Source organism: Hylobates moloch, unplaced genomic scaffold (genome assembly GCF_009828535.3).
Source record: "Hylobates moloch isolate HMO894 unplaced genomic scaffold, HMol_V3 SCAFFOLD_3, whole genome shotgun sequence".
Lineage (NCBI taxonomy): Eukaryota > Metazoa > Chordata > Mammalia > Primates > Hylobatidae > Hylobates > Hylobates moloch.
The window spans coordinates 57,734,629-57,752,505 of record NW_026652278.1 but is presented as its reverse complement, the minus strand read 5'-3'; the positions used below and the strand labels follow the sequence as shown (position 1 = coordinate 57,752,505).

Here is a 17,877-nt window from a genome sequence, read left to right as displayed (position 1 = left end):
AAAATATAAACTTTATTGCTCAATACCAGCTCCATCAAGTTCAAGGCACTTTTGTAAGTCATGGTACCAGCCATTCAGTCCATCGCTAAAAAACTGAGGATATTTAACTGTGTCAATGCAGTCTTTTTTTACATTACTAACTGAAGTAAAATGGGTGCCCTTTACAGATTTTTTAAGATTATTAAAGAATAACAATTCAGAAGAAGCCAAATGAGGACTGTAAGGTGAATACATTGTGATTTCTCATCAAAATTCTCACAAAATTGCCTTGTTTGATGAGAGGAATGAGTAGAAACATTGTCATGGTGGAGAGGGACTCTGGTGAAGCTTTCCTAGGCATTTTTCTGCTAAAGCTTTGTTTGACTAAAGTGCTCAAAACAGTCTATAATAAGCAGATGTTATCATTTTTGGCTCTCCCGAAAGTCAACAGCAAAATGCCTTGAGCATCCCACAAAACTGTTGCCATGACCTCTGCTCTTGACTGGTCCACTTTTGCTGTGAATGGGTCCCTTCCACCTCTTGGTAGCCATTGCTTTGATTGTGCTTTGTCTTCAGAATCATACTGGTAAGGCTATGTTTCATCTTCTTTTATAATTCTTCAAAGAAGTGTTTCAGGATCTTGATCCCACTTGTTTACAATTCCCATTGAAAGGTCTGCCCTTTCTACAGTTGATCTGAGCACAATGGTTTTGGCACCCATTAAGTGGAAAGTGTTCTCAACTTTAATTTTTTCAGTCAGAATGTGTAAGCTGAACTGAGATGTCTATGGTGTTGGCTATTGTTTCTGCTGTTAATCATCAGTCCTCTTCAATTAGGGCACAAACAAGATAAATTTTTTCCTCACAAATTGATGTGGATGGTCTGCCACTGAAGGCTTCATCTTCAACATCATCTCATCCTTCTTAAAATAAGTTATCCATTTGTAAACTGCTAATCGGGGGGGGCGGGCATTGTCCTCATAAACTTTTCATAAAGCATCAATGATTTCACCATTCTTCAACCCCAGCTTCACCCTAAATTTGATGTTTGTTCTTGTTTCAATTTTAGCAGAATTCATGTTGCTCTGATAGGGGCTCCTTACAAACTTATGTCTAAGCTTTCTCAGTGCCTCAAACTAGATCCTGTTTCAGCCATGTTATAACAAGTTAGTATGAGTTTATTTTGGTGCAAAAAATTGAAATTCGTGCATAGTTTTTTCATAATATGCATTTTCCATGAACATTTTGATGTCCCTTCATATATATTCATAATACATACATACATATATAAACTCTCACACATGTATATTTATGGAAGTATAGAAACATAGGAAATATGTGCAAAGTTATTATAGTATATGACTGTATACTAAGGTGGTGGATATTTTTTCTTTGTGCTTTTTTATATTTTCCTAATTTTTAGAATAATTACTTTTGTAGTCATATGACAAAAGCTATTTTTAACGAATTTTATAAATAATCTTAAAGCGACTCATAAAGGTACATTACCTGAATTTCTTCACATAAAGATGTGCAACTTTTGGCCCAGGGCTAGCCAATTCTTGTTGATGAAGTCAAGGAAAATATCACTATTTAGCAAAATTCATCTTTTTGAGAATAATGGGTATATTCTGCTCCTGAGCTTATGTTGTTGATGATGGGTCTCAGTGTGAATTAAATAGAACATTTTGTCACAGAGCCATGCAAATGCAAACACTGCCCAAAAATTGAGCAGCTGAGTGCCACAGTTACAATAGATACTTGATCATTCAGGAACTTTCCTTATTTAAGCATCAAAAGCAAGCAAAGAGGCTTGAAGCATGATTCATAGCATCCAAATGAGTGAATTGCCTCTGAAAGGGTGACTTCATTGTTTCAGACAGTTCTGCACTTCTTCAAAGTTTCTGATTCCATTAAGTCCAGGCCAGGTCACAATGGAATATAAATCCAACTTGGATTTGTCATCATCCTTCAACCCATATGTGTACTATGAATATTATATACCTGTACACTCTTGAACAAATGAGCAATGCTCTCATTCAGTGTGCTCAGATGAATATGTGTCTGCCAAAAAAGACAGTCTTGCATCTCTGAGGGGTCTAACAGATTGTTTCTCTCAAGATGCTCATTAATTCCCAGAAGTCTTTGATCTGAATTTGATAAAGACCTCCAACAACTTTCTGCTACTCAGCCCTCTAACTGGATAAAATAATCAAATCTTCTCAGCCAGTTTTCACTTCTTCCAAATTATCTATAAACTGTCAAAGATCAAGGGTATCAGAACAAAAAAAATCTACAATTTTGACCACTTTTAGCATTGAATCATGCAGGGAACTAATCTGAAAGCTTTACAGTATGAATTCTGACAAATCACGCAACAAAAGAAGAAAACACCTAATATCTCTTTGGATTTTTTAAAAAATTAAAAATTTAACATTTTATTCCAGTTGCCTTGCCTAATGGCAAATGAAATCTGCCCTTTTTTCAGGTTTAAAGCAAATTTCTTAGGTTATTTTACTTGCAAATGGTTAATGTATGCTGAATTTTGTTAAGAAATGTTTTTCTCATTAAAGGTCTCAGCCAGACAAAACTCCATCTCTACAAAAAATACAAAAATTAGCCAGGTGTGGTGGCATGCACCTGTGGCCCCAGCTACTCAGGGGGCTGAGACAAGAGAATCACTTGAGCCTGGCATGTCGAAGTTATAGTGAGCCATGATCATACCACTACACTCCAGCCTGGGCAACAGAGTGAGACCCTGTCCCAAAAAATAAAAACAGTCTCAGCCAGGTCAGACCCTTATAAGGTTAGCCTTTCAGGTAACCTGTTGAGTGCTCTGGTTAGGCAAAAGTTTTAGCAAATGTTGGTGATTAAGAAAAAAAAAGTAAACTATAGTATATACTGAGTGTAATACAAAGGCTAGAGCGATAGATGAAGAAGAAGAAGCTAGAGACCTTGTGCCAAATGCACCATTGTCACAGAATGCTTAGGGTGTCATTCCACCAGCCAGGAACCTCTATGGCCGGCAGTGCCTCTGCTTGGGTTTTGCTCACTCCTGCTGGGCTTGTCTCACCCACACAGCCCAACAGGCTGTGCTCGGCCCATGCTACCGGCCCAGATCCCACACTTGCTAAGGGCAAGCCAGGCGCAGAGTGGCAGGGGGTGTGTGAATGCGTGAGCAGGGGCAGGGTCTGGCTGCTGTGCACAGCCAAGCACACCAGCTGCTGTAGCAGGGTGGGCAGCTCCAGATGCCAGCACAGGCACTGGCTTCATGGGAGGCTGTATGCCCCAAGTGACTGCCACTGCAGGCACCAGGGTCTGGACGGACAAGGGGAATGCAGTGGCACCTGAAAGCTTGGAGATGCCAGGAACTACAGAACCCCAAAGAGGGTGTTACAGTATGTCACAGCTCAGGCTCAGGAAGCCCCAAGTTCTGGGCTTCCAGAAGGGCTACAACTCTTCTCTCCTTCTTGTCGCCCACAGTGCAGCGAGTGGGGTGTGCACAGAGTAGGGGACATGTTTCAGCCTATTTGTGTTACAGCTGTGTTAGTCCCACTGCCCTACTCAGGCCCACAGCTCTTGGACTGGCCTGTCCCCACTGCTTCTTCCCATCCCATGGGGCAGCTGCTGGGTGTAAGTGAAGCATGGGAGGGCTGTAGTGTTACAACAGCTCTGGCTCAGGGAATCCTGGGGTCTGGGCCCCAAGAAGGGTTGCAATGCTTCACTTCCACAGTCTGGGAGTGTGTCACTGCCTGCAGCTCAGTGAGCCCAGCCAGGAACATGTTACAGCTCCTTTCACTCCCATCGTTCAGTGGGTCCTGAGTTCTCATCCCACATCCAGGAAGAATGAGGTTATGTGGATAACTGGAGGGTGAGCAAGGCAGAGAGGAGCTTTACTGAGCTGCAGAACAGCTCTCAGGAGACCCAAAGTGGGTAGCCTCTATCCACAGGCAGGTTGTCCCAGTGAGTGTCTGAGTCTGGCTGAGTCTGGGGTTTTTATGGGCTCAAAATGGAGGAAGTGCATGCTGATTGGTCCATGGGAAGCCATGGGTGGGCCTGAAAAAAGCACCATGAGTTATCACTCTGGCTCATGGACTCCACCTGGAACTAGCAGCCCAGCCTCCGGAGCATTCCTGGTTTGAAGGTAGGTTTTCACTAGCGACACACCCCTTCCCACCTAGGAACCTGTCTGCCCCCCACCACCATGAAAATGCCATCCACAGAGCCCAGGCTGTCCACACTAAGGGGCACCTGCAGGCCTGCACCAAGCCACGCTAAGTACCCCAGCCTCCCTCTCACACTTGTCAGTGCCCAAAGTCTGGAGGAAGCTGAGGCAGTTGGGGGAGAGGGGACTGGTATATCAGTGCTGCTCCAAGCATGCGTAACCTGACCAGGTTGTGACAGCACCCAGGCTCAGCTACAACTTTGCTCTGCACTGAAGTGGGCTCCGGGAGCAGGACAAGGCCAGGGAACAGGAGCAGGCACTTCCAAGCCTGCAGGGGTAGGGGGCTTCCTGGGATGCTGAGAGCAAAGGGATGCCTGGGGCTGGAGCTGGAGCTGGGTGGCTGGGCAGCTGCATCTGCACCTGGGAGCACAGGCTCCCATCCCACCAACTTGGTAGGGTGCAGGGCTCCTGTTGGCATCACTTGCTCCCGGCCCCTGCCAGCGCTGTAGAGTGCACAGCCCTGGCTGCACCTCCCTCGCTACAGCTGGCATCCTTGTAGTGGCCACTCCAGATGGGCCACTGCCACCATCACCATCACATAGATTATATGACGCTGACAATTAACAATTTCTCTTATGACTTCAACTATTGTGTCCCTAACACGAGGATCCATAAAGTGATAATCCTCCTATACCCCCAGCTCTGAAATTATTATTCTTTGCCAGGAAATAAAAAATCTGGAGTTTGTAGAAGAAAATGGGGAAAGGAATACATCTGTCAAACACCAGTGAAAGAAAGGAGGAATAAAGCTAAAATGGATTGATGTGACTGCTTCTATGTGCAGATTCTGTTAAAGGCATTGCCTCACAATCCTTACACCAACCTCAACAGACAGAGCAACCATCCATTCATTCAACAACTATTTACTGAACATCTGCTATGAGTAAGGCTGTGTACAAGGAGCTTGGGATACCACAGTAAGCAAAAGAAACACTCCTTGTCCCTCAAACTTAAATTCCAACAATAGAGTCAAATTACAGAGAAAATGATTTAGTTACAATTCTCTCACGTGTTGTGAAGAAATAGGATGGGGTGTTTTGAGAGGAAGACCATGCAGTGGAGGGCTAACATATATGGGAGATCATAGCAGGAAAATTTTTGGAGAAAAATCATATTTACAATGAGCTAGTAAGCATGAATAAGAATTAGCAAGGCAGGAAGAATGAATTGCACAGGAACTTGACACAGAAAAGAATATGGTGAGTCCCAAAGTCATTATAATTCTCACCCCACAGGCAAAGCTTACACATACATTTATCTTTTAAGTTATTTACTCATCCAGGCTCTCATTGCTCAAGACTGGGTGGTGAGGCTCAATATTAGGCCTATTGGAGTTGAAAGACTTTTTTTTTAATTGATAATATCTACCTAGCTCCATTTTGATGACTACACCTACACCCTGCTTGTGTCAGTGTTTTAAAGTGATCCCAAAATGCACACAGTTTGAGTCTCTCATCCGTTGGAAGGTGACCTGTTGGTTGGTAGTAGATCATTGGATGCAACCTTGAAAAAGCTACCCAGAGTTGAGCAAGTCCTTCTACTAGAAATCCCACAGCAGGAAGGGCTAGAGAAGAGCTGGAAAAGGGGCTTTCTCTTCTTTATTCCTAGAAAGATGGATTGAGCAAGTGTTCCTGCATTTTGCAAAGCCCAAAGGGATACTGGCCATTATGATTACACTGTGGAAAATATCACCATTATGACTTATTTACCATCTTTAAAGTTTCTAGTTACTGTGTAACAACACTTCTAACCAACTCTCAAGGCACTGAGTTGATTATAGTTATTATTAAGCTGAAAGTTAAGAAATTGCTCACAAGAAATCTGCATCCTGTCATGTACCAAAGCTGCACATATTTGTCCCGGCTCTTTTTCTGAGTGCAGATAAACGTGTCCCATGTCAGGGAGCTTTTCAACATTTCAATGGCTTAGTGGGGTGCTGTTTTGAGCCCAGAGGGCAATTACTAAAACTTAAGGTAAGTGGGGAGGGGAACAGAAAACGTGATTGCCAGCCCAAACAAGTGAGGTCCAGGGGACGGCTTAAGTTGTGCATTAAGTATAATCTTTTGGCTTTGACAAGAAGGTGAGGTGACCAGTAATTAGCCATTCAACTTGAACCCTAAGCACCACTACTTGGATGGGAAGTAGGCGGCTGCCCCGCCCACAGTTTCTAGCAGTTGAGAGCTTTGCACGCAGGAGCTCATCTTGAGCCTAATAAAGTGATTTTTAAGAGTGAAGCGGTTTGTTGGTTTGTTTTTCAATGTGTGCACTTTGATGTTTGTTTTGTTTAACCCTCAAAAGTATTGGCAAGGATAGATCAGGGCACTAGCTAAAAGACCCACAACAAGGCCTTGGAAAAACAGACACCGAACTACTGGTATAGTTCAACCTTTACGGCTTCCCACTGCTGACATGAGCTCACCTTTCAGAAATGTACTGTCATGGGACATAGCCATCCCAAGCTGGCAGAGATAGATCTCTTGTAGCTGTCAGCAAATCCTTCCCATTAGCAAGGCATTCAACATTTGAAATAGGTGTAAATCTCAGTCTATAAATTCATGTGTTCAAGAAAGAGATAAAATTTTTACATTTCCTTACATCAAATTAAATTTGGATTCTGAGTAACCAGCCCACCAAGCTGGCAGGAAATTTAATCCAGCCATGCTTGGGCTGCTCTCACACCCCCACGCACCAGGATTCTGCAAAAGTCTGGGTCTTACAGAGTACAGGGTCTTATGCAATGTTGAGGGAAGACTACTCCAGTATTTTGTCATCTGTCTACACTGGTTAGTGCCGAAATAGCAATTGTCGCAGTCTACATGGCCCACTTAGATCTCATCTCTGCTATTTCAGGCCACATGTGGGATGCCAGGGATCTCTAGGAGGTGAGAAAACCCACCCTTAGGGTCTAGCCTCCCTTGGAGTACACACAGCCTCCTCCCTTCTGAGGGGTACACTTATGGAGTGATTCCTGGGTCCCACAGCTCACAGGAGCAACAGAGCAGTCTCTTCTTCTCCAGCCTAGAGAAGCTTTCTCTAGGCTTTCTCCTTTCTTGCCTTAAGCAAGGAAGAATAAGTCTGACGACTTATTTGATATGAAGAGAAAGTGTAAAACATAAGGAGAGCAAACACAATTGAGTTCACCACAGTCAGCCTCCTCTGTGTGTGTGTGTGTGTGTGTGAGGGGAGGTAGTGGCTGAAACATCTAATTGGTTATCAGGTGAGAATCTCATGTACTCAAAACTACCCCTGTATACATGGTTGGGTGGTGGAGGTCCAGCCCTGTACAAAGTACTCCGATGCACGCCCGAGTCTGAGAATCACTGAGTTAAACCAAAGGAAGGAACAATAACCAAAAAAAACTATTTGCAAACGTCTAAAATCCCTAGTAGTAAAAAAAGGATGGGGAGAGAATTCCAAAGTATTCCTGTTTGCCCACAGAATTTACAACATTCTGATTTAATATAAAGCCTCTATATTTTTAATATAAGTTGATAGGTTTGCTTATTGTCGAAAGGATTAAAGGAGAGAATGCAGATATTTTAGGCAGGGATTAAATTCTAATTTAATTTTTTTGTAAGATTTTTTTCCCTTTTGTGTTCTTTAGCTTCACTATGTATGAATTTATTATTTTCTCTTTAATCCTATTTGCTACTTGTGGAGCACATTGAAGTCCGCGATTGTCATTCTTCAATTCTGGAAAATTCTACAGCAAGCTGTGAATTTAATCAGGACTGATGTGACCTTACTAAGTTGTCCTTATTGAGCAGCTACATCCAAGGTCTTGTATTTATTGGAATGGGAGGGGGATGGATGGATACACTGTGTGCCAAAAGGGAAAAGCACTGTGTGGAACACTGTCAGGAAAGCCCAGGCAGGGCATCCACCCAAGCCCCCATCTGAAGAGCAGGGATGGAGTTTCCCCATCTGTGTCATAACTATGCTCACAGGCCTTTCCCTGTTCAGACAAGATTTTACTCAGGAGCTCAACCTGTGAAACAGCTGCTCTGGTTGAAGCTCTCCTCCTCCCCCTCCAACTGGGGGCAGTCCTGGAAAAATCACAGGAGACTCAGCCAGCTCTACCAGCTCCTCCAGCGCTAGGCTCTTGGCCCACGTGTGATAGAACGCCCTGCGAAAGCTGATTAAACTGCCCTTTAAAGAATCCCGTCTCCCACAGTGGAGATGTGTACTTGTCTTTAAGGCCTGCTCACTCATATTTCTGGGAGGATCAGCCCTAGAAGATTCTGTCAGTTATGGAAATATGATTGTGCGTTTGAGAGGAAGCCTGGGTCTCTCTCTGGGGTGGAGAAGTTGAGTCTGAATGTAGAGGCAGAGGCAAGCCTTTGTAGGACGGAGAAGATCTACAGACAACAACATGAATTGTTTGAATTTTTAATATGAAATTGAAGATCTTTCTGCGGGGGCACACCCCTCCTCTCACAGGTTCCAACACTCCCGATTGCTTCACACCTGGACAGATTCACATATATATGGGGCTTGTCTGGCCCCTATGGGCATCTGAGTTTGTGGACCCCTGGCCTATATGTAAAGCCAATGCTGCCCCAGAATTTAGCCAAACCAATGAAGTGAAGAATCCTCCCCATACATTTCCACATTGTCGTTTCAACTCTTGTGTTCCGATATGTACTCCTGTCTCCCAACACCACATCAGAACTAACCTCTATTGTTCCCATTAGCCTGATTGGTATCTCTCTTAGGGCTTAGAGCAATCTGTCTTATATTACCATTTTGTATACAGTAGTCCCCACTTATCTGAGGTTTTGCTTTTCTAGGTTTCAGTTACCCATGGTCAACCATGGCCCAAAAATAGATGAATACAGTACAATAAGGTATTTTAAGAGAGAGAGAGAGACCACGCTGACATAACTTTTATTACACTATATTGTTGTAATTGTTCTATTTTATTATTAGCCATTGTTGTTAATCTCTTTCTGTGCCTAATTTATAAACTAAACTTTATCACAGATATGTATTTATAAGAAAAAACATGTAAGAGTTCAGTACTATCCACAGCTTCAGGCATCCACTGCGGGTCTTGAATGTATCCCTAGCACATAAAAGAGGGACTGAAGTATTACTCATTAAAATATATCTCTGCAGGGTCTTGGACAAGTACTCAACAATTATTTTTTGACTTATTCTCAGTTTGGATCAGCTCTGACTGCCACAATGTACAGAAGAACCGTAACCATCGTTACAGCCTCCATGCCATCACCACCTACCTCCCAGTGATATGGCCCCTCTCAAGAGCTGTTTGGAGGTAGAGAAGAGAATAAGACCAGTGGCAAATCACTCAAATCTGGTACTATTCAGTTAAAAGGAACATCATATATAGGGAGAAAAGCTACAGAATATAATGGATCCTCATTTTAAAGGAAGAAATAGACTTTCCTCCTTGCTAATGATGGCTTGGGAGGAGGAGAATGTGAAAATGTATGTTTTCATACAGAAACCAATGGCCTGCTGCACCCCTTCCAGTCTCTCTCATATGGACTCAGATGGGCTGCTGGTTATTGTAACCAGGCCCAACCCACCCACCCAGGTGGTGGCTTTACCTCCAATTCCAGGTCATTTTGGCACACCAGGCGAGCTTCGCCAGCACCTTTCCAGCTCTGAAAGGAAAAGAAGGGTACTGCCATCATGAGTGGAGCTAGTGTGTAGACTGAATAAGTCACAGCAAGACTACAAGCAGCACCATGTTCCATTTATTTAAATAAAGAGAGCTGACATATTTTCCCAGGCTAGAAACAGAAATTGCATTAATGTGCTAATTGCAATCAGGACTATATCACTTTGCCTTTTTATTCCATTCAAATTTTTGTTACCCTATATTAAAAATCATACACCACTCTTCATTTCCCTAAATATTTTAATTGGTATATTTTAGTCTGGATGTGTGTACATTCTCTGTTCCCTCCCATCTGGGTGTAATTTTCCATCGTCTCCCCCTGATGATCTGCATTTTCTCCTTCAAGTCCCTCCTGTAAACCCACTTCTGTGGATCTTGCTTTCACATTATGCCATTAAAAGATCCAGCTGGAAGGAAGTGCCTCTGAATGGAGTCCAAGAGAAGAAACAAAGAAGATGGAAACCAGATGCCATTGCAGTCATCCCCATGTGAGTCATGGTTTTCTCCTGGAAAGTGTCTATCTCAATGCTGTGCATCTTTTCAATTTGAAGCCCACTAGACAGAAGCTCTCCCTCCATCTATGTGTGTTTTAGCCATCCTCAGTAGAACCATATATTTTGAATACTATTGGCATACAGTAAATGTATACATAGTACTAACAGTAACAAATAAATATTTACTAGTTAGGTTTTAGGTCCAACATAAGATAGTCATTTCTTTCATGGGTCATTTACTCACTCTTATTCCAGGCCCGTTCTTCACCAGCTACTCTCAGAATTTGAAGTGAATGCTCTAGTTTGATAAGGGTGTATGGTTTAGGATTGTTCAGTATTAAAAACAAATAACAACAAAAAACCAAAACATAGATAAAGCCAGTGCTGACCTCCAGAGGTTAGAATCAACATACCTTTTCTTGTTTTTAAGTACAACTTAAACTGTTTTCTGTGTAACAGATCGTAACATCTCTGAAGTTTATTCATTCAGGTAGGAAAAAAAAAGGCCAAAAACTCAGCTAATATTATTAAAAAATAATAATAAAGTGAGAGGAAGATCCCTGTTCTCCCCAAGTGGTTTTAAGAAACAGCTTTCAAAACTCTTCTAGATGGGTATTCAATTAAGCCAGTAGCAAAAATGTAACTGGCAAAATCTAATGTTGTTTAAAAAAAAACGCATGTGCATGCACCCACATACACACACATTTATATACCCACACAATATTATATATATATGTGTGTGTGTGTGTGTGTGTGTGTGTGTGTGTGTGTGTGTTCAAGATGGTGGACTGGATGCTTGCATTTATCTACACTCCTTTTCAAAATTCTGCTGAAGAGTCAGTTAAGGAAATAAATTCATAACCATGCTGAAGACAAAAAAGGAAACCATCAGCAGACATTTTGGTACTTTTCTGGAAGAAGGAAACCATCAGCAGACATTTTGATACTTTTCTGGAAGATGGAAATACAGTGAATAGTATGGATAGATGAAAGACAGCAGAAAAAGCAGCACCCCAGATATACTCAGGAGGAGGCTGCAGAAAGGGTGGAACGTTCTTTCCAAAGAAGCCTTGGGGAATCTTCACGCTGGACATGAGCAGATTCAGAACTCAGGGATGGAAGGAGGAGCAAAAACTAAGTGATTAACGGAAGGTTGTCCAGAGAATGGCTGCACCATTTGACTTTTGTCATCTTTCTCCTTTTTTCCCATGCATACAGATGGAGCAGTGAGAGGGGATTCAGAAACCTTCGTCCCCTCCCCAAGATCTGATCTATTAAGAAAGTAAGATGTCTCCCCAGGAGAGCTAAGGCTTGTTGTATGGGATTTGGCATTCCACAGTGAAGCCCTCTGTTTCTGGTGTTTTGAGGTGAAAAAGAAAGTCATTTGCATGATTCTCTGTACTTGTATCCTAAAGGGAAGCTTGTGGTTAACACATCCCACCCATGTACACAGCCAGCCACCAACCTCAGACGTGCTTACTGAGGAGACACACCTACTCAGTGGCAGGGAGCTGCACCTGACACCCAGCCACCATTGTTAATTACCTAGTCCTTCATTCATAAATATAAACAAATAGCATGAATGATCAAGCTGACAGAGTGGAAATGAGGAATGAAAGAGAACTGTTATGCATGTGGTGTCAAAAGATACTATCTAACACCAAAGATTCACGAAATAAAAGTGTAAGTCTGTTGTTTAAAGTTATAATTGTCACTGTGGTTTGCCATCTCACATCCATTTCCCCTATATGTAGCTAGCAGAACCCTGACCTTCATTTGAAGTAAGCCTTCCTTCTCCACTCTTAGCTCACATGCTTTGGCAAATGTGAATGTAATTCTACACCCATGATGGAATACGGGACCTAGGTCTAGGCTAAAGTGTACAACCTATGCCCTTGGCCACATCACTTGTTTTGAAATGAGCAAGCCAACCCTATCTGCTTAAGTGGTATAGAAAATTATTGTTCAGAAATATTCTCTGCCTCCTTCTCACTCCCATGGGAGGAGAGTACTTCTCCATTCGGTTGATTTGGGGTACAGTCATGTGACTGTCTTTGGCTAATGAGATGTTAGCAGACATGACACAGCATAGGTTACACATGTTTGTGCAGCTGGTCTTGCACTCTTGTGCCTCTGTTATCACCATAAGAATATTCTTGGGATGGGTCACTGATCCCAGGAAAGAAGATAAGAGACATATGGAACAGGGCTGAGCTACACTAGCCCAGAAGCGTAAGCAAGATCAGCAGAGCTGTCCATAAAAGCCCAGCCTAAATTAGCTGACCCCCAGCTGACCTCAGAAGTGTGAGCAGCTCCTACCAAGATCAGCAGAACCCCCAACAAGCCCAATCTAGATCATCTGACCTCAGTCAACCCACACATACACGTTAAGTAAATGCTTATTGTTGTAATCACTGAGTTTGTGTGTGTGTGTGTGTGTGTGCGTGTGTGCGTGTGCGTGCGCATATATGTTTTAACTGAGCATCATTGTGGCCACAGCTAAATAGCATTACAAGAAAGACAGATGCTTACTTTCCTGCTAGTCTAGAATCTAAGAGGATATGAAACCAGAGCTACAGCTGTGGTCACCACATAGACCTTGAAGATGAAGCGTGCAGACTGAGGACAGCAGAGCTGAAATCAAGTCCCGCTCACATTGAGCTCTCAATTTAGCCTGGTCTAATGCAAGTTCTGCCTCTGATCTTGTTTATAGGAGCCAGTAAATTCCTTTTGTATTGCTGAAATCAGATGGATTTGGCTTTTTCTATCCCACTTGCAATCAGAAAAATCTTAACTAATACCAAAGTATATAGGTAACCAATGGTAGAAATAAATTCATAAAAATGAGAAGAGAGGGGTGTGGGAGTGGTGTACACAAAATAATTCCTCATCTTACATGGCATGGACAACATAATGTTCAATTCAGTAAATCAAGAAATATAAATATAGGCATGTTTTACAGAGATGATCATGGGAAAGGACTGAAATAAGAAATAAAGGTGGTTTTACTGGGACAGAGAATATGACCAAGGGATGAGGTGTTCATTTTTTTTTTTATCTTATGGAGATCTGTGCTGTCCCATGGGTGGCCACTAGCAGCAGTTGGTCATTTAAATTTAAATTAATTAAAATTTAAAATGCAATCTCTTGTTCACAGTAGCAGCATTAGTTGTGCTCAACAGCTAGCTACATGTGGCTAGTGGCTACTGTACTAGATTGAACAGATATTGAATCCGTCCATCACCATCACCGCAGCAAGTTTAGTTGGACAACGCTGTAGTGGAGTGTCAGGAGTCACTGTGTAAAGTCAATGAATCAAACAACAGAAGTTTAAATACATCATTCAAAATTGCCCCATCACGATTTCATGGTACAGGCCCTGGAGAAAAACAGCTTAGTTTCATTTCAAATCCCAGCTCTGATACTTACGAGTTACTGAACCTTGGGTAAGTCACATTGATCTTTCTGTACTTCAATTCACTTATCGGTAAAATAGCAGAATACATGCAGACCTTTCTCACAAGGTTGCTGTGAGAATTAAATAACCAAATATATGTAAGTTCTTATATTTTATGCCTAGCATGTGGTAAACATTCAATATTTATTTTTTATTTTCTATCCTTCTCTAAGTTAATTTTATTTTACCATATGCACATAGTTTAAATCTCATGTATATATGAGATTTATAAATCAGTATTTAAATATAATATTTAATTTTTACCTCTCATATACCATATATGTACATATACATATATCTCAGCTCCAGTTCATGGGATTATAGATGCTTTCATTTTCTTCTTTGTACATTTCTATAGTTTCCAAATTTCTGTATTGAGCACGTATTATCTTTATTATCAGAAAAAAAGTTTTTACTTTTAAAGATACCAACATATTTTGAGATCAACAATGTTCTACATCTGGATCATTTGCTTTTGCTGATTTAGTCCACAGGGGCCCATTACATAATGTGTTGTTAGCCAACTGGGGCTTCATGACCTCTTTCTTGGGCTATTACAAAATCCTCCTGGCTGGTCCCCTTCCCTGTCCAGCTCTCTCCCGGCCTCCTTGTGCTGTCCCCACAGTGCTGCCAGAGTGATCCTTCCACAGCACAACATTTATAACACTCCCCTGCTTAAAACCTGTCAGTGTTTTTCTGTCCTTTACAAGTTAACTGCCCAGTCCAAGGCATGCCCCACCAAAGCCTTCCTATTCTAACCTTGCCTGCCTTTCCAGTCTTTTAACCTCCCACCAAATGTATCCAAGTCTCCACCCACAAGCCACAAGGAAGAACATTCTTCTACCCCTTCTCCATTTCCAGTTGGAAGTCCTGTTTATCCCACAAGATGTGCCTAACTTTGCACTAATCTCCAAAAGCAGAGCTCAGAGCTCCCACTCCAATCAGTACCACTGTCTCATAGCCTGTTCTACTGAACAGCAATTATTTGTTTACATTCCAGACTCACCCTCAAGTATGTGCTCCTTGAGGGTGTGGCATCTTTGCCTTCCTGTGTCCAGCCCAGAGATTGACACCAAATAGTGCTTAATAAATGGTTGTTGCACAGATTCAGGAAGAAATCGTTTTAATTAAAACAATAAATGTTCACTGAAGAAAATTAGAAAGTCTAGATAAATCAGAAGCAAAAAAAAAAAAAAAATGTGAAGCACATGTAACCCCACCTCTCAGTAACATCAACATCTTGGTATATGTCCACAAGCTAGATTAGAGGTTCTCAAGCTTTCTCAGTTCATGGCACTCTCACTGTTTCAGTAAATTTGTCTAGCATTTTAGACCAAAATAAATTATGCTTATTATGTAGTTTAGTCCAAACACCTTAATGGTAGTATGTAGTTCCCGGTGTCCAAAGGTGTCACTGTGTTTCCCTAGAAATTTTAGAATATACTGGGATGGGTGTTGCTGTGAATTCACCACAGTGCCCCAGGATGCCTTGGCACACAGGTTGGGAATTACTGGTCTAGACCTTCTAAAAGGATCTTCTAAAATACAATACATTGTCATATTGTACAGACTTTTGTTAACCTATGATTTCTATTTAATAAGAAGTAATATATGACTTTCCTGCTTGGTAACTGCTTATCTACCAATAGCTAATATTTGATGAGTACCTGGTAAGTTCCCTATGAGGAAGGTGTAATGCTACATCATTATCTTCATGAAGGAGCTGAGACACTGAGTTGTACATGAACAGCAAGGTATACGTTTAAAAGGGAAAAAATGAAAAAAGAAACTGAGGCACCGACAATTTAATAAACTTTACCAGCATCTAACAAGTAGTAAGTTCAAGTTCACAATCAGGCTGCAAACCCAAGAAATCAAGTCTTAGAATCCATACTCTTTTAACCTTCACAGCATCATTTAAGTGGGGTGTGAGGCTACAATAGTGTTCTATGGTAAAGATGTATTATAACTTAAACCGTATCCCAAATATTAGACATTTAAATTGTTTCCAGATTTTCACTATTTTCAACAATCTTGAAATGAATATCTTTATGGCTACATACTTTCATGTTTATTTCCTTGGAGAAAAAAAATCTATAGATTTTCTTTGTCAAAGAGTACAGTTTCTCAAAGAACTAAGAACAGAACTACCATTTGATCCAGCAATCCCACCACTGGGTATCTACCCAAAGGAAAAGAAATCAACATATTAAAAAAGATACCTACACCCACATATTTATTGCAGCACTATTCACAATAGCAAAGATATGGAATTAATCTAAGTGTCCATCCATCAACAGATGATTAGATAAGGAAAATGTGGTACATATGCACAATGAAATACCATGCAGCAATTAAAAAGAATGAAATCACTCTTTTGCAGCAGCATGAATGGAACTGGAGGCCATTATCTTAAGTGAAACAACTCAGAAACAGAAAGACAAATACGGCCTGTTCTCTCTTATAAGTGGGAACTAAATAATGTGTCCACGTGGACATAGAGTGGGGAATGATAGGCACTGGAGACTCATAAGGGTGAGAGAGTGAAAGGGATGTGGATGGTGAGAAATTACTTAATGGGCACAATGTGCGTTATTTGGTGATGGATACCCTAAAAGCCCTGACTTCACCACTACAAAATCTATCGATGTAATAAAATTAAATTTGTACCTCATCGATTTATTTAAAATTTTTTTTAAAGATGTACAAACTCCAAGCTTTTTAGTACGTGTCTTCCAGCTATTCTACCAAATAGGTTGGATAAATTTCTATTTCATTATTTGTTTTTTCTAATTCAGTGTTTCACAAACACTGAATATTTTTATTATTTAAAAAAATGTTACCAATAAATCTCCCTAAGTCGGGAAGATACACTTACATTTTACAAACCTTTCCACAGCAAAGAATATATTTATGGAACAGTGAAGGTGGCAGTAGGAAGGATTCAAGGGACCTTGGGCCTGCCCAGTCCTTCTGTGACTATAGGAGAATAATTTAATATCTTCATTTCTACTTGTCTACTAACATGACCAGTGCCTTTCAAACTTTTTACAGAAATAGCCCGAAGATACAAGAGAATAAAAACTTATTCCTAGAGTTAGGACCCTGGGATGTATTGATCCAAAGAGACTCATTGCAGGCATGCAGTTTTTCCTCCTCTCAGATTCAGGCCAAAACTGCCTTCTTCTCCATAAGATGTTTGTGTTTTTAATATAGTAACATGAGTTTTGTTTTTTCATTTTTATCAAATAGAATTGTTGCTCCAGGGAGATAGATGTGCAATAACTTAATATGTAGCTTCAAGGACCCCAAGAGACTGCTGTGTACTCCACTTTGAGAAACAAGGAATTCTCTTCAAGATTCTTTCAACCTTGGTCAGTGTAAGATTCTAGAGAACACGATCTGTTCTCCAGTTAACCATAAAATGTGCGGTCATTATTCTGGGGGTGATTAATTTTCCTAGAGGGGTCAGCATTTTTCTTTCCCATCAATTTCCTTGATTCCTGATACAGAAATGGCCTTTCCTCTCTGTTCTGACCATGCCTGGCCATCACTGGAGAGGCTGACAATTTAGATCCACATCCTAGAGTCACTAATAATAATAGTATTTCCATCTTCATCCTGAAATCAACACCCAGCTTTCTTAATTAACTTCCTTCTGCTCTAAATTTGTTTCATGGCACAGGTAATGTGATGCAGCAATGAAGAAACACTGTTCTTGGCATAGAAAGACCTAAGTTAAACTCCTAGATAGACCTTCAGGAATCACAACTTCCCCGAAATTCAGTTTCTGCACTGGTAATATAGGAATAGTAATGGTTCTTATCCTGTTTCTCTGACAAGTATGTGGTGAAGATCCTACAAACAAACCTTGGGGGTTATGGGTAAGTATTATTTTTATTATTTAATATCCATCCTCAATTCAGAAGCAGGAAAAAATTCCTTGTCACATTGCCCATGACAATCCTCCAGTTCGGAATGTCAGCGGTTGGGAAGCATGCTCCGGCTCTGAGGAGGCTGTGGCGTCAGCTGGGTGCTGCTGTGGAGCTGCCTGTACAGGTCTGCACCAGACACAG

At 41.3% G+C, this 17,877-nt stretch overlaps 1 protein-coding gene across 1 annotated transcript in view; it reads right to left on the bottom strand.

Annotated features, from left to right (window-relative positions):
• Positions 1-17,877, bottom strand: part of ZNF365 (zinc finger protein 365) — a 108,010-nt gene that overhangs the window by 11,190 nt on the left and 78,943 nt on the right. Inside the window, exon 4 of the mRNA XM_032138159.2 lies at positions 9,777-9,833. Within this exon, the coding sequence (XP_031994050.1) occupies positions 9,777-9,833 (57 nt within the window). The remainder of the gene's footprint in view (positions 1-9,776; positions 9,834-17,877) is intronic.